Below are 21,408 nucleotides of genomic sequence, written 5' to 3' on the forward strand. Positions count from 1 at the left end.
CTGCAAAAAATAAACCCCCCGCCACGCCACGCCCCGCCCTGCCCTTCGGACCTGGTTCTCTTCCAACCTCTGGCAACAGTACCCGTTCCCGGGGTCTTCAGAGATCCTTCGGGCAGGTAGTCGGGGCCAGAGAACAGCCTCTTGACAGTCACCCCAAGGAGCCTGGGAAGGCCCCTGGGTCTAGCATAGGGACCAAAGAAGACCCTGACAGGAGGCCGGCTGCGTAGCCAGCCGGGCCCCAGTAGGGCTCTCCCCGAAGCACAGTCTACCCCTCTGGGGTCTGGGCCCCTAGCTGGGCCCCCGATGCTCAGGCCTGCACAGAGGAGGACTGGCACAGCCGGGCCCGCTCACAACCACTATTCCTGGTTCTGTAGACCCCCGACTTTGCACACAGCCCCAGGCTCCACACAGAAATGTGAACTCGGCCTCCGCCAGAGTGGCCCTTCCTAGGCTCTGGGGGAGGGAGGATGGGTAGCAGGGGCAAAGGGGTCCCATGTCCCTGCGTGCAGGGGGAGTCCCTCCTCTCCTGCTTCCTCAGATGATTCTGGAAGCTTCCTCCCCACCACTGGGCAGTGAGACAGACCTCCCTCTGAGAGCAGTCATCGGCAGGCCTCCCATCTGGTCCCTGCCCCTGCCAGAGGCCACCTGCGTCAGCCATCTCAGGGCTCTGGTGCAGCAGACAGGTGCTCCTGGAGTTCTTTGCTTCCTGATCCAATGGTGCCAAACCCTTCATCTCCCCTCAGAAGCACAGCATGACCCCCAGGGACCCCTCAGTAGTCACCACCCCCCTCCGTGAGCCTTCTCTTTCTGGGGTCTCCCCCACCCCAGCTGACTCCTGCCCTACATAGGACTAGCCTGGCTGAGGGGAAAGGGGGTGGGAGAGTGAATGGAAGACATGGGGGAGGGGAGGCTGCCCTGGCAAAGACTTCGAGGCTTCTGGGGTCCAGGCCTGGGGCCAAGAAGGAAAGTATTTGTCTGTGTGTGTGCGTGCGTGCGTGCGTGTGTATGTGTGTGTGTGTGTGAGAGAGACAGAGTAAGAGGAGGGTTTGTATGTGTGTGCACATGAGTGTGTCTTCCTGAGGACCACCATGCCCTGTGTATGTATGCATGTTTTTGTAAAAAAGAAAAAAAAAATGGAAAAAAAATCGGAACAATAAATGTTTTATTTGCTTTAAAGGTTCATGTGAAAGGGCCTCCGGGGGTTGAGGGGTGGGCAGCGGGCCTACAGCTACACAGCACAGCCTGTGCCTGATTCACTGTGGAAGAGAAGGGACAGGTTGGGCCATGGGGCAGCCCCCCTCCAGCTCCTTGGCCTTCTGTGGCCGCTGCCTTGCAGGAAGAATCCATTCTGAACACACCCTGGCTGCCCCCGCCTGCCCCACCTCTGGGTAGTGAAGAGGCGGCAGCTCTGGGCTGAGTCCATAGACAGAGGGCCCGTTAGGGCGTGGGGAACATGGATGCCTGCAGACCCGGCTCTCTAAGGCTCCCCTAAAGAGTCCTGAATCAGACCTACCTGGGTTCAAGTCCCAGCTGGGAGCTCAGGTAAGCCACATCACCTCCTGGGGCCTCTGTTTATCAGTTAAAGGCTCCCGAAATAGACGCTGTTTGGTTCCTTCCTGCTCTAACGTACCATGACTTCTTAAGCATCTACTGAGCCTGGAAGAGCAGAACGGGTGAGACAGCAGGCCTGGGCGAGCTCATCCAGTGGCGCGTGTCTTTATGGTTCCGAGGCGGCCAGGCTGCTTCAGCCAGCAAAAGGAGCGGCCTCATCACCTCCGACCTGGCCCCAAGCCCTCACAGCCTGGAGAATACGAGGGGAAGCACGTTCATCCCCTTCCCATCTGTCCTGGCCTCTTGGGGCAATAGGCACTCAATCCCACAGACGTTGCTGAGACTGTGCCCCGGGGCATCCTCGCCCTGGCTGGGGAGTTTGCTGAGGGGGCTGGAGGAAGAGAGCTGAACTGTGGGTTCCCCCATGCCAAGCGGGACCAGAGGGAGAGGTTCCCCTCTGAGCTAAGGAAATGGCTTGATGAGATGACTGGAGACCCCCATTCCCACCCACCGCTCCCATAGTCCACCCCATAAGAAAGCACCAGAGGCTAGCTGATACAAATGGCTGCTGTATTTCTGCTAAAGTGACAGTGACACAGATAAGGCAAAGAGCTGAGGGGCAGGACACATCAGGTGGGAAAGGGGTAGACCGTGCAAAATGACAACCTAAGATAAAAAGATGGATGGAGCCCCTTCCCTTCCGAGTTAGGTGAGCCCTTGGGCCAGTGTATAGGCAGTAAAGCAGATTTTGTCCTTCAGAAGGGAGATTTTAAAAGAGAAAAGCTCTAGGTGAAGGGCAGGGGCAGGAGTGGGGGAGGCATCTCGGGGCCAGGGGCAATCTGGGTGCCAGGGGCAGGCATGAGAAGGCCAAGTGGAAATGTTGGGCTGGAGGTGCCTGACACAGGTTTGAGGGTTCCTTCTAGCCCACCCCGTGCTGCCCCCTTCCCCAAAGCCCTTCGGGGGGGCAGAAGCACCTTCCCCAAGACCCTTAGTCTGGCCTCATTTGGGGCGTCCTGCTCTGGGTGTGTGTGGTGAAGGGGAGGATGGCTCTAGCATACTCATGGGAACCACCTCTGCGAGGAACAGGGTGGGTGGAAAGAGGGACACTGAACTCCCCTCGGGTCCCCAGGCCTTGAGAAAAGAGAAGCAAGTGTCACCATCCCTGGGACCAATGAGTTCAGCTACCTGACTCTTGGGGGACAACAAGATGGGGGTGCTGGGCTAAGGGGCTGAGAAGTCTCTACTAGAGATCCCTAACCTGACCTGACCTCCCCAGGGTCCCATCCCGCCTGAGGGAGAGTGTCTAGGGCAGCAGGGACCCCTGCCCCCAGGCACAGGTCAAGGCCCCACTGCCCTACCCCTTGCCTGTTGCCCTGGCCCTACGTAGAAAGATTGCCCACTGAGTGCTAAGAAAATAGATCCACTTGAAAAGGTCTAAAGCTGCCCTCCAGTCAGGCTGATGAGCAACACGGCAGGACCCCTTTCCACGGCACCCAGGGTTCCCCGCAAGGGGACAGGACAGCTCCCAGGGAGACCACCGTCCTCCTGCTGTATACTTTCTGCCTCGGTTCTGGGGTTCCCAGGGGGTGTACAGGCCCGCCCGATGTCTCAGAGGCTGAGTCCAGGTCCTGAGGACCACCAGGGTGCGGAGACCTCATCGCTCAGGTCAGAAATCGCTGAGGATACTGATGTCGGCAAAGTCAGCCCGGTAGCGGTGGGCATAGAGGCTGAGCAGGAAGGCCCACTTGAAGGAGATGAAGCTCCACACACAGGAGAGGTAGTAGCTGTTGGGGTCTGTGAGGCCTGCAGGGGAGAGGAACCCAACCGTGACTTGAGAGGACCTTGCCCTTGACCCTAGCCAGCATGCCACAAGCCCCGGGCCATCCTTCCCCACAACCTCCAACAGAGGCCGAACTGAGCCAATGGAGAGATCAGGTGTGATAGAGGTTTCAGAGCATTCAGAGTTTGCAGGCAGGAAGCAGCGGGGATGAGGGAAGGTCCGGGTTGGCTAATCACAGGGCTGTATCATCCGCTCTGCTTCTGGGACACTGACCCTAGGCCACTGCCTTCCAATGTGCTTCAGCATCAGAGCGGGCAGGAAGAGCCTTTGGCTACTTGGAGACTGCAGCCACCAGGGGGCGCTCCCATACCCTCCGCTGGAGGCTGAAAAAGGGCGGCTAGGCTAACCACACACTCCTGGGTGCTGAATGCAGCACGCACTTCCCACGCGTTTCATTGGTCCCTTCCAACCCAGGGGCGGGGGTGGGGGGCGTCCATTCTCCCCACTTTTACAACGAGAAAACTCGGGCACAGGGAGGTTAAGTGGTCTGTCCAGTCCCTTGGACATAAGTGTTGAACCCAGGACAGGAATCCCGGGCCTCCTGAGTGCTCCACCCACCGGCCCTCCCACGCCCTCCCTTTGTGGAGGCCCTTACTCTGGTGTCCGGTGACGGCCAGCACAAGGAAGGTGCAGAAAGTCGCGACGGAGACGGCCGAGAAGAGGACGCCCACGAAGAAGAAGCCACGCAGCCCCTTGAGCCACGTCCTCCAGTAATCCTGCATGTACATCACGTGCGTCACCAGGACCCACAGCGCTAGCACACCTGCCGGGAGAGACGGCTCAGGCGGCGCCCCTCTCCTCACCTGCCGACCCCCCAGAGCCCTGCAGGTCCCCCAGGCCCGGCTCTTCGCATAATAACAGTAGTGTTGGCCTTTTCACTCTCCCGGTAAAGTGGAGTTTGCTGGAGGTCACGTGGCCTGTGACGTGAAGAGGACGTGAATGCAAAAGCAGCTAGGAGGATCTGGCTGCCTTTTACTAAGCCACACATTAAAGAGATCTGCAAAAAATATAAAAGGACGTCATTCTTCTCCCTAATTTTTTTGTTTTGGAAAACCTGAATACTTCTTACAAAAAAATGTTACTTATGCTAACACAATGTTATTATTATCATTTTTTTTTTGCAGTACGCGCGCCTCTCACCGTCGTGGCCTCTCCCGTTGCGGAGCACAGGCTCCGGACGCGCAGGCTCAGCGGCCATGGCTCACGGGCCCAGCCGCTCCGCGGCATGTGGGATCCTCCCGGACCGGGGCACGAACCCGCGTCCCCTGCATCGGCAGGCGGACTCTCAACCACTGCGCCACCAGGGAAGCCCACAATGTTATTTTTTAATATTACTTTAAAATGCTTAAAACTGTTCTCAGTTTTAATTTCTAATACAGTACATATCGATAGATATAACCCACATAAACAAAATTTCCTTGGGGTCTCACCACTTTTTAAAGAGTGTAAAGGGGTCCTAAAGTCAGAAAGTTTGAGGACTGCTGCAGCCCAGCCTGCTTTCCGGGGACTCCCCACTACCCACCCTGGGAGCCACAGCTGTGGGAAGCGTTCCTCCCACCCTGATGCTCTTGCTACCCCAGCCTTCAGAGGCCACCACCGGAACGTTGCAAGGCCTGTGGCTGAGCTCTTGGCAGTGGGGCTCTTCCCAAATTCCATGTATTGGTTTTATGGGATGGGTAGGCCCAGTGGTTAAAACCCCCAGGGCCACCCAGTGCCCAAGTGGCCTTCTTCTTGCCCTTGGCCAGACTCCATTTTATTAATTTCCTTTTTAGGCCACACCACGAGGCATGCGGAGTCTAAGTTCCCTGACCAGGGATCAACCCGTGCTCCCTGGAGTGGAAGTGCAGAGACTTAACCACTGGACCGCCAGGGAAGTCCCCTGCCAGACTCCATTTTACTAAGTCGTTTGCTGAAAGGGCAGGCCAGAGGCCCCCAGCCGGTCCTGGGCCTGCGCTCTGGGCCTGGCTGGGCAGTTCCCCTACGATGCCAGCTGCCGCTCAGACAATACAATGAATGCCCTCTGTGCCGGGCCGTGCCTGCCGCCGCAGCCCAGAGAGTGGAGCAAATATCAGTTCCATTGGCAAGGGTCCAGGGCAGGGCCGCAGGGTCCCGACAAGGGACGAATGAGGGACGAGGCAGAGCCAGCTGCAAGCTGTCCACCTGTGTGTAGACCGCTGGATCCTAGGAGTCAGGAGGCCCTTCAAAAAGTGAGCCGCACACGCTGCACGCAGAGTGGCACGGGAAGGCTGGGGAAAGTGGTCAGCTCTGGCAAGGGAGAGAAGGAAGAGAAGGTGACAGGGAGATCGGGGTGGGAAGAGTGCTTTGACTGAATCTATGACATTTTATTTTTTAGGCTGAATGGTAAGAATGAGGGAGTTCACTAAATTGTCTATTCTTTTTTACTTGCCTGCAATATTTCATAATGTTTTTTTTAAGTTGAGGGAAAATAAAAAGGCAGGGGGGGGAATGTCATCACAGACCTCTGCTCTGATTACCAGCTCAGAAGCTGTCACAATTCAGGCAGCCTGGCAAGGGCCAGAAAACCACGAGACTGCCAGCCAGGAAACCTGGGCCTGGCCCTGATGTGCTGCTCGTGACTCTCAGAGCCTCGGTGCTGCCACTTCTGAAAGTGGGGGAGCCCAAAGGTCCCGCCAGCCTGGAAACGGTGACCCAGGGTTCCCTGCTAGTGAGGACTCAGCTCTGCCAACACCTGCTGCTTCCCTTCCCACGCTGTCTGACCCACAGTCTCCCAGCTCTGCCCTTGCCCACCCTCAGCCTTCCTCAGGGGTTGGGGGCCTGGAACATGGGTCCCTCCAGCCCTGGGATCAGGGTGAAGCAAGACAAGCTTGTCTCCATCCCTGCCTAGGCAGGAAGCGGGAGCAGGCCAGAGGTGGACAGAATAACAATCCCCCGGCTTCAGCTTAACGTCTTCCGTGATCTGGATGGACGGTGTGCTAGCCACCTTTTCCAGAAGTGTTTCCCAATCCTCTCACACAGGTCCTAAGTGTTCACTGGGGGAGCTGTTTGGTTTCTTAAAGGGCCCGCGGAAGAAAGCGTATCGTCACTGAGCACATCCAAGGAACCGTCAGATGGGTACCTTTGCTACCGCTCCACTTGCCCCCTATCTGCTCACTATGCCACGGAGGGGCTGAGATAGATGGCTCTCAGATGCTTTACCACTCAAAGATTCTAGAAGCCAGCTTAGGGGAAAAATAAGGTCAGAGCAATTCCCCCGTGACTCAGCAATTTCTGGGCTAGGAAGTGTTGAAATAGGGGCCTGTGTGATGCCCTCTCTTAGTCCACAGGCCACGCTCCAGTGGTGCCCCCAGAACACCCCGCCACACACATACATCCACGTACCAAAAAGGGCTGTGCAGAAGGAAGAGGAAGATGACCATTCTGGGTGTGCCAGGCCCCAGCTCTCTGTTAATAAGCAGGCGCATCCTGCCCCACCTCTCACTTGCCCTGCGCACAAACAAGCCTGGCCTCCAGATAAACACAAGCCACATCTGGAAGCAGGCCCGTCCCCACCGGCCCTGGCTCCCGCCTCTGTCCTTAGAAGAGGGATCTCCCCCAACTCCATCCAGGGGGTCAGTGAAGGAGCACAAGCCCTCCCCCACCCCCCCGGTCCCTCCCACACCTCAGCTCTGCTCACTTCCCTGGGACACTCTAGACTCCAGGAAGCCTGGTCTGCATAACTCAGGGCAGAACGGACAGTTTCCCAGGCCCACCCGGATGCATGTCCACACCAGACCTCACCCCTCGCTCCACCCCACCTGCTTCAAGGAGCAGGGCTCTGCTTGGTGGCTCGGGGCTCAGAGCTGACAGGCCCAGGACAAGGAAGGCACAGAGATGGTCAGTGAAAGTACCCCCAGCGGCTGGGTGGGAGGCGAGGGGCCAGGAGCCCAGGGGAGCTCACAGGGAAACACAGACAAGTGAGCCACTGGACCCGGGCCCTACTCTCTGCCTCCACTCCTCCCCTCCACCCCTGTCCTCTCTCGCTCACAGCTCATGGGGAAGAACACAGAGCTGGTTAGACTCCTGGGCAACTTTTCTATTCTTATTCTCTTTCCTCGGTCTACTAGACCGAGAGCGAGTCTTTTTCCCGAGCGTTCCCAGAGCAAAACTATCTCTTCCGTCTCTCCTCCAAGCCAGTCCTTCCCAGATGCACACCAGGATGGGAGAGACTGGGTCTCTGCCCATGAACGTTTCTCCCAAGTCTCCAGGAAATCAACAGCCCCCAGCAGCCCGGCCTGGCACACAGGGGAAGGAGCATGCTGGGGCTGCCCTCTGGTGACTCAGCAGTTTCTGGAAAATGCCAAGTCAGAAGCGGGGTACTCACAAATCTGCTGATGCTTCATCCCCAAAAGAGGAAGAGGCTGACTGGCTGCAGACCCTCTCAGCACCCATTCAGGGCAGAGAGGGTGTGTGGCCCTGCCAACCCTCCCCCACCTGCCACACTGCCGCCACCACCACCACCACCGTCACCAGGCGGCTTTGGTTCTGCGATGGCTGTCAGGGAGGTGCCAGGACCCTGCTCTAGCTGGTCGCTGCCCTAGCACCTCTTGCTGTGGGCAGCTCCACAGCTGGCCTGCCTCAGAGGCCAAGGGAAATCTGCAGGGAGGGAGAGAGGGCAGGGCTCAGGTCAGAGGGAAACCCTGGGACTCCCTGGAGCTGCCCCCCGACAGGCAGCTGAAAGATGGATGATTCGGGGAGAGGACATACAGCTGTAGCATTCCAGACCTGAACGGGGTCTCACACAACACCCCTGTCAGCGGAATCTCCTTCCATTCCTTACGGATGAGGAAACTGAGGCCCAGGAGGCATCGATGTGCCCATGGTCACACAGCTCGGTGGGGCTCACTCCACCGGGCCAGACTCCAACACACCCAGCTCTGATCCCAGGGGCAGCCCTCCCTCCTCAGCCCCAACCAGCCCCCTCATCTCAAGTCTCATCAGGGCAACCCCTGGGCCTCACCTGAAGAGTCACGCCGCCTTCCTGAGGGGAAAGCAGCAGGCCGACAGGAAATAGGAAAACACTGCAAGGACCAGAGAATCATGAGGAACATGGTGGGCGGTGGGGTGCAGCGGGGAAAGGAGCCAGGCGTCTGCAGATAACTGAGCAGAGGTGGGCAGGCTGGCCCCCCGGGAGAACCACAGGTGGGGCATCTAGGCAAGCATGAGAGCAGCCCAGCCAGGCAGCCACGTGCCCTTCCTCGGAGAACCCAATTGCTCTGCTTGGCATTGCTTAGGCCGTGGTTACCTACACCCCTCTTACAGGGCAGAAGCCCCACCTCCCATCCCTTCTTGACCCAGGTGTGGCACTCAGTAAGCTTTGGGGCAATGAGCAAATCTAGTTATTTTTAGTTAGTCCATTTAGGGCTCTTTTGGCAGAGGAGTTTAATTATGGAGTAAGATCATCCTGTGCAAAACTATGAACCTTACATGTATTTTTTCCCAAAGTGCTTTCCCCACACATATAATTTCATGTAGCTGTGTAACCCTAGGTAAGCTATTTATTTACACTAAGCCTCAGTTTAAGCCTGACCTGTAAAATGGACCCAATAATAATGCCTACTTCCTAGGACTAATGTAAGGATGAAATGAGATGATGGAAGCAGTTTGCTTAACACAGTGTCTGACACATAGGAAGCCTTAAAAAAAAAAAAAAAAAATTAGCAAGCTACAGTAATTAAAACAGAATAGTACTGGGTTAAATACAAACATATCGACCAATGGAACAAACTAGAGAGCCCAGAAAGAGACCCATGTATATACAATAAACAAAAGATAACCACTGAATACTCTCAATCAAATACTTATGAAAAGTCCTAAATACACTTTTGTCAAATGTTTGAATGTAAACCTTAGTAGCATGGAACATAAAAATATATCCAATAAAACCAACACCATCTTATATTAATTTAAAATAAAGTCACAAAAAATGGTATGGGCTTCTCATATCATAAAGCTTCCTTCCAACTTCACACCAATTGTACAGCACAGAGAGGTTAACAACATGCCCAAAGGTGCACAGCGAGTACAGAGCACTGGTAAGCACCGGACCTCCACCAGCGCACTGACGTTCTCAACTCCGGTACAAGCCTCCTCTGGCCTCCTTGAGGCACAGAAAGGGCGGTCGGCGGGGCTTAGCCGACCTTGGCCCAGAAGCCACAGCAGAAGAGTGGCAAAGAGACACCAACGTGGTGGGGAAAAAAGTCCAGTTTCCATCGGATCCCTAGCGCGGTCCTCCGGGGCTCCGCTGAGGACTCCGCTGGCGACTCGGTTGGCGGCGGACTCCACCCTGTTAGGAGGCACATGGGCTTCCCCGGGAACCCCCAGCCCTCCTTTCCACTTACTTCTTCTCTGCCCTCACCCAGTCCCCAGGGAAGGGGCGCGGATCCCCCAGCCAAGTGTGTGTGTGTGAAGACCGCCGTGTCTTCACACCTGACTGCGCGAAGGAGGTGGCGAGAGCAGCGGGCGTGCAGGGAGGACGCTGTCACTGGGCCCAGGGTGGAGGGCGGACGGGCTAACCCGGGGGCGCCGGGGCTGGTGCAAATGGCACATACGGGACGTCGGCGCCTCGGGCGGGCATTGAGTCCCTGAGGCCCCCCGAGGATGTCCAGGAGCCCGGGCCCGCGCGGGGCCTGCTCTGCCCACGGCCAGTTTTGGGTAAACACCCCACCCGCTCCCCCGGGAAGCGCCGCCCGCGAGGAGCCTGCGGAGCAGCCGCCGACTCCTCCCCGCAGCCGCGCGCCCGCGTCCGCGCGGCCGGAGCCGGGACCCAGCGACCCCCGCGCGCCCCGTGGTACCTGCGAGCCCCCCCATGGCCGCGGTCCCCGGCTGTCTGTAGACCACCGTCCAGACAAGGAAGATGGAGAAGCCGGCCACGGAGCTGAGGCCGGAGTAGGCGGCGCGGAGGCCGAGCTGCAGGCGCGACGGGGCCATGGGGCTGCGGGCGCCGGGCGCAGAAGGCGAGCGTGGCCGACGGGCACAGGTGCAGGGCCCGGAGCAGGAGCCGGGAGCCGGGAGCCGGGAGCCGGGGGCCGGGGGCCGAGCCGTAGCCGCCGGCCGCCCGCGCTCCGCCCCCGGCCCGCCCCCTGCGCCGCCGGCACAGCGCCCTCCCCGGCCGGAGGCCGCCCGCGCCCGGAACCACAGTGGAGGGCGCGTCCTGGGCTTGGCCTTGAGTCCTCGGGTCCCTGATCATTTGGGGATGCCGCCTAAAAAGGCAGGTTCCGGGGTTCGTCCTCTGAGCTACAGGATATTTGGTCCCTGGCGGGGCCCGGAAATGTACGGGTGTACAAGCCAGCTGCCGTGATTACTTTTAAAATTTATCACGTTTTCCTTTAAAATTTAAGATGTAAATTTCTCGTTAAAAATCAAGATATAAAAATTAAGATAGATGAAAGTACACAGTGAGTATGATTCCTTCCGCCCCTATCTATCCATCAGGTTCCCTCCTCAGGGATTAAGCGATTCTCAGAAGATTCTTCTCACAGAACCTCTGCCCCATCATCTTCTAACGTCAAACACCTCACCCTCAAGGACAGCTCCCTTCTCCTTTAATCCCCGCAAGCCTCATCCTCCCACCCCAAATCTACCAAACATCACTCCCATCAGAATCAGACAATTCTAGGGTAGAGACTGTAATCTATAGCAGGTGTATACTGAGCTCCCTCCGCGGGCCCAGTGCCACGCTGGGAGCCGGCAGGGAAAACCAAAAAACACAACACACGGAGCCCTCAAACACTTATAATCTAGTTGGGGAGGCCCGTCACATACTGGCACAAAATAAGTAGCCAATATACCTTGTATTTATTTCTTTTCACTGCTGTAACAGAGTACCACAGATCTAGTGGCTTCAAACAGCACACATTTATTATCCTACAGTTCTGTAGGTAGGTGTCCAAAAAAGGAACTCAGAGGGCTAAAGTCTAGGGGATGGCAGGGCTGCCTTCCTTTTGGAGGCTCGAGGGGAAAATCTGTTTCTTTGCCTTTTCCAGCTTCTAGAGCTGCCCACATCCCTTGACTCCTGAAGGTCTACCTTCATCTTCAAAGCAAACAATCACACCCCTCAGACCTCTGCTTCTGTCATTACATCATCTCCTTTTCTCTTGCCAACTCTGCTGCCTCCTTCTTTTCCCTTATAAGGACCCTTATGATTTAGAACCTGGATAATCCAAAATAATTTCCCCATCTGAAGATGCTTAACTTAATCACATCAGCAAAATCCTTTTTGCCATGTAAAGTAACGTATTCACAAATTCTGGGGATCAGGACATTGACATCTTGGGGGGGCATTATTCTGCTATCACATCTCTCTGGAATGTAATCTCCATGAATAGTGACTGTGCCCCTTTCATTCACACCAACACATAGAAGCGTTCACAGCACATAGTAGCCCTTTAGTAAACATCTGTCGAATAGATGAATGTGAGTGAATGAAGGTAAGAATTAAATAACAATAAATGGGATCATGCACAAGAAATCTAGGCAGGACATGATTAATTACCAAGCGAGCAATGTAAACCACATTTGCCTCACTTCAGAATAGTCTGGGGAGCTTCTTTTTTAATAATAATTAAAAAAAAGACCCCCAGACTCCACCCCTGACATTAAATTTGAATCTTGGGAGTATATATATATTTTTAATGAGAAGTGACTTTAATGAGGTGAGCTCGGCATCCAGCCCTCCTTTGGGAGCCACTGATGGAGAGAGGTAGTGCTGGCTGTTCAGAGGAGGGAGCGAGCCCTGTGGTCCAGAGTGCACTGCCACGGATGGTTCCAGAGCTGGCTGGCAGGGATAACAGTCCTCCACGCAGTGGGAGCAGCCTGTGTGACAGCCCAGAAGGAAGAAATAACATGGCAGGTTCGGGAAACTGTAAGTAGTTTGTGGTCTGTGGGTGGAGTGATGGATTTTGAGGTTGGAAATGTTCTGAACATAAAGGGCCTTGCTTGCTCTGCTGAGAAGGCTTTCCCCTGTCTCTGTGAAGCCAGGGGAGGGAAGTAACAATTCTGTGTTTTAGAAACGTGGCCAGGGTAATAGTGTGAGGGTGAACGTCCTTCGAAAGGACTAGAAAGCAGAGAGGTCATTCGGACAAATTCTTCACCTCCCTGTGCTTTAGGTACTCCGTCTGTAAAATGGGGACAGGGCACAGCTGTGATGTCTACTTGTGTTACAATGAAGAGGCAGTGCTTAGAAGAGTGGCAAGTATGTAGCAGGTGCTTAATAAATGTCGGCAAGTACGGTTAGTAGCAGCAGAAAGGTTGCCACATGAGGAGAGCCTGAGAGGTGGTTCAGGCTGAGACAGTGAGAATGGGGAAGAGGGGGCTGATTCAAGAAATATTTAAGCTATTTGAACCTTACGGTCAGGTAGCAATTAACTAGCTGGGCAGACAGAAAGGAGGGGAGCAAAAATATTTATTATGAGCGCACATGTCAGGAGTATCGGAGAGGAGTTAACAAACTCGTTACGCTGGAGAGTGAGGTTGTGCAAGAAAATAACGAGAGATAATTATGTAACAGTAGCTTGGGCCCAGGATGTAGGTTACAAGCAGGCTGACACTTTTTCTTAAATGTGGAAGCAATATGGAGCTGTTGAAGGATTTTATGTTCAGATGGGATCACCACTTACTGTGCGAACTGGGCAGTTTTCCCCTAACTCAGGAGAACTTTCTGCCGAGAAGAAAATATTCTATATCTGCCCTCTCCAGAATGGCAGCTACTAGTCACATGTGGCTGTTGAGTATTTGATATGTGCCTAGTATGACTGAAGAACTGAATTTTTAATTGATTTTAATTTAAATAGCCACACGTGGCTAGTGGCTACCATATTGGACAGCACAGGAAGTTCTCGGAACCCCTGTCGCTCCATCTGCGTAGTGGGAATGATGATACATCCTTGGCTTGTTATAGCAATCGAGAGATATTGAGATACTACAGTTAAAGCACTCAACACAGTAATCTGACAAATTATTATCACTGTTGTTGAAATTGTTGGTACTGTTATTATTGGACAGGGCTAGCATGACATGAACCATGCCTTAAGAAGATTATTTGGTATCCAGTTTGGATTTGATGGGAAAAGAAAATTGCAGAAGAGAAAGCATTCACAAGGCTATTTCTGTGGTGAGATGTGGGACAATTACGATCTTATCTGGAGAAAGGCCATGAGAAGGGAAAGCATGGGAAGGTTATGAAGCTGCAAAGCACACTGGTATGCACCACGCATGCCCTTCTCGCCACATCAGCTTCCTTTCCAAGGTGCTTTCAGAGAGTGCACTCCCATCCCAACCCAAGACAGACACCGCTGCCCACCCCCCCATCCCCAAGAGAGATAGCCATTCTCCCTGCCTGGGACAGAGACCACCAGTGTTCACCATTAGCACCCTTCTTCTGGCACATGACCTACTAAATAGGAACTTTGAACACGTCCCAGCTTCCTTGCAGTTAAACTGATGCCATGAGAGTGAGTTCTGAGCAATGGAATCAGAGCAGAAGCAATGTGTGCCATTTCCAGGCTGGACCCATACAATCTCCCGTGCAGCCCTCATTCCCTCTTCCCATTCTGTGATGATTTTAGAGGCCACATGTTGAAGACAGCTGTGCCACATGATGGAAAGAGCCTGGGACCCTTGAATGAATGAATGAACAGAACTACCCACTCCATTCCCCAAATCTGCATCGGACTGTAATATGAATGAAAAATACACCCTTTTCTTCGTGCTAAGCCACTGAGATTTCGGGGTCATTACAGCTAACCTCATTACCCTAATACACCACCCCTCATTCCATTTCAGGTCATGTAAACGTCTCTTACATGGATAACCTGTCTGAACTACCAATCCCTCCGAAGTCACTTGTAAATTGGGCCCCACCAGTATTAAGACAGACTCCTAACTCCCACCCACAGACATCTTGTCTCCTAAGACATTTCTTTCTCATTCCCCCAAAGCAGGCACATTCCAGACATAGATCTCCCACAATGCTACATCAAGGATACCCCTACCGAGCTATATGGCAGTTCATTGAGTTTCTTGGACGTGTGAGGGCTTCCTCCTCTCTGCTTCTTAATCCCCACACAGAGGGACCTCTGATGTCCTTCGGGGTATATCCTTGTTTACTGCAGCTCCAGCCCCAAACCTAGGCACCACTTGGTCCTCTCCTTCCTTTACCCCCTACGTGCAATTCATTAGCAAGTACGGTTGGGTCTGCCCTGTCCTTTCTCCCCAAGACACTGCTTAGTCCAGGCACCATCATCACCACCTCCCCACTTGCAGCAGCTCCCTACGTGGTCATCCTCTGCTCGTTCTCTCCCCTCCAATCCACTCTCCAGCCAGCAGCTGGAATAGTCTTTTGAAAATAACAACCAGAACATGACACTCTCCTGCTTAAATCCCTCCAATAGCTTCCATAGCAATTGGGGTAAACAAATCAGTTGCCAACTCCAACTAGTCTCACCTCTGCCCATTTCACTTCAGGCACACTGGCCTTCTTTCTGTTTCTTGAATGTGCCAAGCTTGTTCCTGCCCCGGGGTCTTGGTAACTTTGTGCCTGGAAAGCTCTCCTCTGAGCGCTCATAAGATTCATAAGGCTTGCTCATCATTCAAGCCTCAGGTCGCATGTTACTTCCTCAGAAAGGCAATCCTGTCCTCCCTCTCTAAAGTACAGTCCCCTACTCTGTCTTACATCTTGTGATAAGTGATATCACTATGTGAAATTGTCTTGCGTATTTGTTTGTCTTTTCCAGCTCCACCCTTGCCATCCCATTGGAATATAACCTCCATGAGGGCAGGGGCTTTACCTGTTAGGGACCAACTCCTCTCAGTTTGCCTAGGACTGTCCTGGTTTTACCAACACACGTCCAACATTCCAGGAAAGCCCTGAGTCTAGGGAAAACTCTGATGGTTAGTCACCTATTGCCTTCCTTGATCACTTCTGTATCCCCAGTACCTAGTCTAATGCCAGGGGCTTAGGTAGGAACTCAATCAATATCTGTGCAATAAATAAAGGCAAGAATGGCTGGCTGTCCGTAAAGAATTCTTTGATCCTGGCTCTAGGGGGCAGCCTTCTCCACCCTTGTGTCTTGAGACTGAGCTCTGCAAGGTTGGGCTAAAAATCTTATTTGCAAGATTTTCCCCAGAACTTATGTGGTCCCTTTGCTCACCTCCAGCCCTTGTGGAGTTCAAGGCTAAGGACCCCGGTTAAGGCAGCCCCAGGCCGTGCCTGACACGGAGGTGGATCCCCTGGGCCCAGCCCGCCTCAGCTGGTCCCCCTGCAGCTTCGTCTTCCTCTTGAGGTCAGGCTTATAGACCACAGAGCTGAAAGGACCATTCTAGAGAGGAAGAGCAGGTGGCTCATTGCAGGGAAGAGCTGGCCCCATCATGAGCACCCCAGCTGCCCAGACTGCAGGAAGTAATCCCGAGTTGAGGGCTCAGATCCAGGGGGTCACCTTGGCCACCCCTCCCCCAGCGCTGCTCCCTAGGGCCGTGGCTGCCTTCTGCCCCTAGAAGGGGACATCTTCACCTTTTACGGCTAGAGTGAAACCATTCACAGTCTGGCTTCTCACTGAGACCCCACTTCCTCTGCCTGCCCACTGACAACCTGGAGGTCCACGCAGAGGACAGGATGCTGAGTGAGAAGATGCTGAGCGGAAGCAACAGGTCTTTGAGCTCCAGAGCTAGATTAGCATCAGAGACAGCTAAGTGTGGAGAGGGAGAATGTGTGTGCGTGTACGCGTGTTAGCAATCACAGCCGCAGCAGCATTTGGAAGGGCAACAGGGAGGGGCCCGGGGCCTAGGCCTGCTCGCCTCTCCTTGTCCTCTGGTGACTTCCATCTGCTAACCTGAACCCCCCAATCACAGGTGCGTCCTCCAATGCACTCGCTCTTCCTTTCCCTTTCGCTGTGGGGTTGCTGTTGGGTGAGTGGAGAGAGAGGAAGAGAGAGAAAGAGACAGAGAGAGATAAAGCCAGGAGTTAACCTTTGCTTGGACTGGAGCCTGGGGCTGTGGGGAGTGAGCGAATACAAAGGCTGAGGCCAGGAGGGGAGGGCATCAACCCTCCCTTAAAGGGCAAAGCCCGGCACAGGGATTAGTACATATTTGTCCTTCAGATTTGAGTTTAGGGACTGGATTTATTGAATGAGAAAGTCACCACGGAGGCTTGATCAGTACACACAGATCCCCCCAAAAGCTTGACACCTGTGCTTAGTCCAGCGCTCGGGACCCATGAATAGCACCCTAGAGAGGTTTGAGGTGCGAATCTGAGGGCAATCCCTGGAGGAGGGAGAGGACGGGCTAGAGACAGACTGAGGTAACAGAAGGAGAGGCAGACCTGGGGGAGCCATGAGGAAGGCAGAAGGACCCATGGCAGGAGAGGGGGAGATGAGTTTAGCTATTCCGCTCAAGAAGCCTCTCCTGGGTCTTCCCTGGTGGCGCAGTGGTGAAGAATTCTCCTGCCAATGCAGGGGACACGGGTTCAAGCCCTGGTCCGGGATGATTCCACATGCCACGGAGCAACTAAGCCCCTGTGCCACAACTACTGAGCCCGCGCTCTAGAGCCGCGAGCTACAACTACTGAGCCTGCATGTTGCAGCTACTGAAGCCCGTGTGCCTAGGGCCTGTGCTCCACAACAAGAGAAGCCACCACAACGAGAAGCCCGCGCACCAACAAGGAAGCGTAGCCCCCGCTCGCCGCAACTAGAGAAAAGCCTGCGCTCAGCAACAAAGACCCAGTGCAGCCAAAAATAAAATAAATTAAATAAATAAATTAATTAATTAATTAATAATAAATAAATAAAATAGAAGAAGCGTCTCCTGAGGGCCTCTGTGTCCACAGCCCTGGCTGTGCTAAGCACGCGGCCTGGATTTCTAATTGCAGTTGTGGTGAGTGCCGGGCGTGTGGTAGAGAAATGGGGCCCTGCAGGAGGAACTGACACAAGCCGGGCCCTGTGGGAGAAGAACCCGGCAGGGGCACAGCAGTGGCTGCTTTGCCTGGCACCCAGGACCCCAGCCGGCACCGTCAGCTCAGGCCTGGGGGAGACTGGAGATTAAATCAGGATCCAGTCCTCTGTGGAATGAGAGGGGGAATGCAGGGCTCCATGCCCGCCCTGCAGCAGGTTTAAGGGGAGTCCGCTGCCTCTCCATTTCTCTGGAGGTAAAGCTCCTAGTTGAGGGGGCTCCGAGGCAGGAGCAGGAAGGACTTCCTGAGGCCTGGGTGGGAAGTCTGAGCCGCCGGTGGCCGCCTCTCCATCCTGGAGCCGAGGACTGATCCCAGGAGGGGAGGGAGTGGCCTGCGGCCTTCTCTCTCAGTCAGACCTGCAGACGTCCGGCACCTCTCTTTTCTGTTTCCCTCTACAGACCCCATCTCTGCAGCCTCCCCTGGCCTTTCGCTGTGTCCTCTCCGGAGGGAGGAAACGGGCAGTGGGTCTGGCCCGAGTCTTTTGAGCGTTCAGCTTCCTCTGGCCCCAGCACTTCCCGAGTGGGATTTGGGGGCAGGATTGGGGTCTGCTCTGATGCTAGGAAGGGCCTTCTCTGCATGGCCTGCTTGCCTGGTTACTCACAGCCTTGCCCTCTCCTCAGCCAGGGCTCTGGATCCACACGGAACCCTCCCTCGGGCTACTGCAGCTGCCCCTGCCTAAGTCTCTAAAAGGGCAAAGTGGGTGCAGAGTTCGAGTCCTGAGCAAGGGCCCAGGGAAGATGGGAGCCCCTGAGATGAGGGTCCGGGGAAGGCTGGGGTTGTTGGGAGGAGGCAGTGCGGGTAGTGAGCCCCAGGAAGAGGCGGGGGAGTGGTGTGGGTTGGCAAGTGCAGACTGGAAGGCCCAACAGGGGTGCAGGTGAGGAAGCCAAGGCGAGGGCTCTGGGCCTGAGGGAAAGTGGTCACGACTGGGCTGGAGCCACGATTTCAGAGCACTGATTACTCAAGGGCAGATGCAATGTCTCCTGGGTATGTGGAATACACACACACACACACACACACACACACACACACACACACACACACACACACAGAGAAGCAGAAGCTGGAGGGAGAAAGCACCTCCTGCACATTCAAATACCACCAAACTTGCCTGCTAGGCAGGCCTGATCCCTTCCCTTTAGCACAGCTCCAGACCTGCCCCTGCCTTCTGTCCTGCTCTGCCAGCCTCTCCTCACCCTCTGGCTACTGCCATCAGCACCACAGGCCTGTCTGGTGACCGTTTCCTTGCTCCTGTCATGCACGGGTAGCTTGACCACCAGCCAGAAGAATGTGCCTCCAGGAAAGCATGGGGACTCTGTTCTCGCCTCAGTCAGCTCCCCACTGCTCCCCAGCCCCGTCCCGCCCTCACAGACCTCCCTCCAGCTTGCCCCCCACTTCCCGGAGAGGTAGGAGCCCATCTCTCCTCTGCGTCCCTGTTCTACCACTGTCATAGTGGCTCAAGAGTGACTGGCTGTGACCTGCTGGTCCCAGGAAGGTTTGGCTTGGTGCCCATCAGTGTTCCAGCTCCCTGCCTCAGCCCCCCAGGAATGGGCAGGGGAGGAGATGGGGGAATTGGACTGGAACCACCCTTGGGGCCAGAAGCCTGGACAAGTGCCAGAGGACCTTCAACCTTCCAGAGCCGGGAGGTAGAGCCCAGGTGAGGGTACCTGGGCTCTCTTCTCGGTCCCTCTCCATTTGTTGATAAGCCATGGCCAGGGGATCACATCAGGGTGCTGAGGGAAGCTACAGCAGGCCAAGGTACCCAGGCACAGCCCTTATATCCTCTGGCCTCCAAGCTGGCCCTTTTCCTCAGTCCTGCTGGCAGCCTATTAGCTAAGACGTCCTCCAACCTCCCACCCTCCAACCCACCAGCAACCTCAAAGGACACAGCTGAGTCTCGTAAGCAAGGTTTGCAGCACAGAAGGAGAAAAGACAGGAGACAAGGAAGCAGCCGGGAGGGAGGTGAAACAAACTGTCTGAAAAATGAACTGGGAAAGCAGCCCCTCTCCCTTCCGCCCTGCCCTTGGTACAGGCCCACAGTAGGCCCCAGCTGACTGTCCCACCGACTTCAGCTCATTTCCACCCGGAATCATTGAGCATCTGCTTTATGCCAGATACTGTGCTGGGTATGGAGGCCTGACCAGATTAGTGTGTTAGTGAGCTACCAGAAAATTCCACTAGGCTCCGTGGCCCTGGAGCCCAGTATCTGCCCAGTTTTAGATCTCCAGTTTATAGCAGAGTTGCTGGCACTTACAGTAAATGCCGTTGAAGGAATTAAAGATTCTTGTGGCACTGCACAGGAAGGACTGTGGAAGGCAAGGTTGAGAGTAGTGATCACCAAAGAGTGATTAAGAAGGTAGGCTCTGCCGTCAGACTGAGTCTGGCATTGCTACTTACTAGCTGTGGGACCTTGGCCAAGTTACTTCACCTCTCTGTTCTTCAGTTCTGTTCCTCACTTGTAAATAGTGATTGTTCTGAGGATTAAAAATGATGTCTATAAAGTAGTAAACAGAGTACGCTGCACATAGTAAGTGATGGAAGAGACCATCGTTCTGCTAGAGCAGTTTTAGTGGGGATGGGGCATGATGGGTGGATGCAAGAGGTTATCCATTGGTTGAATCAACCAGAATTGGAGGCTGATGGGATGTGGGAGAGGGAGGGAGCGAGGTATCAGGTGCCTTGCTTGGGCAGTGGTGGGGGTCCTGGAGCAGGGAGCTGAGAGAGGCCAGGCGGGAGGAGAGGCAGCTGGGGTGGGAAGGGAGTTTTAGACTCGTGTAGTGTGAAGATTCAGGAAGCTGTGGGCTCCACGAGTGTAGAGTTCAGCAAAGAGGCTTCAGTGGGAGGAATACAGCCCAGAGTCACAGCTGGCCAAGAAGCCCTCCTTTCCCATTAACCCTCCTGGACTATTCCCTGGGAGACTCTGCCATCCCCTGCCGCCTGCGTGAGGGAGTGAGGCAGGGTTCCATAAGGCTCATGCCCTGGCAGAGAGCTCATCACGTGGGTGGACAGTGTGAAGAGGCTCTGCTAGTCAGCCTCCATTATCTGTCTGTCCCTCCGCCTACGTCTGGAGCCTGTGCACCCAAGTGTGAGGGAAATGACTCTGGATGTGGGCTTCTCTCCCTTTGCAGGAGCTGTCAGTATATTTGAGAGGCAGGATTACAGAGTGGTAAAGCACACAGACTCCTAAGTGCTTGGGGAGAATCACTCACTGCTCCACATCTTACTTGTGGAACCTTGGGTGTGTCAGTTAACCTTTCCATGTCTCCACTTCCTCGTCTGCAAAATGGGATAACAATAATACCTATCTCATAGGATTGTTGTGATGATGAAATCAGTGAATGTATCCAGAACATTAACAAGTATAACAAGTACCAAGAACAGGGCCTGGTGCATGTTAACTATTGTTATCATTTATTTGTCCTAACACAACTTTCAGGCATCTAAAGATAGTCAGAGGAGGGTGGAGGCTGCACCAGGGTATGGCACGATTGTCCCTGTGATGACTCACCATCTGGCTAAAAGTGTCTTCCTCAGACACACTCCCCTAGTCCCCTGCCCCCTCCAGGCCTTAGGCTCCATCAGATACCTACCGAGCATTCATTTCACAGGCCAGTCCCAACCAGGAATCCTGAGGAGGAAACACCTGCTCCATCATCTGCCTTGGTGGGAGGTGGGGGGCTTTGCCTTCCAGTGACAAGAACGAGACAAGTGGAAGGTCCAATTTGAATGACTTTCTTTGGATCTTTGTACCCTTGACCGTGGCAAACTCCTTGATACCTCTGAGCCTCAGCTTCACCATCTGAAGGGTGGTGGCAGAGACAATACCTGTGAAGCCCTTGGAACAGTGCCAGGCACTTACAGGCTATTGTGGCCTGCTGAGAGGGACGCAGATGTCCTGCCTCACCCACTGGCTCCATTTCCACTTGCCCAAAGTAGGGGCAGGATGAATAGGAAAGGGGGGACCCCTTTCTGACCCGAGTGCCAGTCTCTGGAAACTCCCCTGCAAGGACTTCTAGACCAGGTCACTGGCACCAGAGACCTGAAATTTCCACTCACTCCC

At 54.6% G+C, this 21,408-nt stretch overlaps 1 protein-coding gene across 1 annotated transcript; it reads right to left on the reverse strand.

The window, feature by feature from the left end:
- Nucleotides 1–3,217: 3,217 nt before the first annotated feature.
- SLC48A1 (solute carrier family 48 member 1) lies at nucleotides 3,218–10,366 on the reverse strand. Its single transcript, XM_007463842.1, has 3 exons — nucleotides 10,204–10,366; nucleotides 3,987–4,154; nucleotides 3,218–3,354 (listed from the first exon to the last, which is right to left on the reverse strand). Exons 1-3 carry the CDS (start codon nucleotides 10,337–10,339, stop codon nucleotides 3,218–3,220), a joined length of 441 nt encoding a protein of 146 aa, XP_007463904.1. The 5' UTR covers nucleotides 10,340–10,366.
- Between the last annotated feature and the right edge of the window lie 11,042 nt (nucleotides 10,367–21,408).

Source organism: Lipotes vexillifer, unplaced genomic scaffold, assembly GCF_000442215.2.
Source record: "Lipotes vexillifer unplaced genomic scaffold, Lipotes_vexillifer_v1.1 scaffold349, whole genome shotgun sequence".
NCBI lineage: Eukaryota > Metazoa > Chordata > Mammalia > Artiodactyla > Lipotidae > Lipotes > Lipotes vexillifer.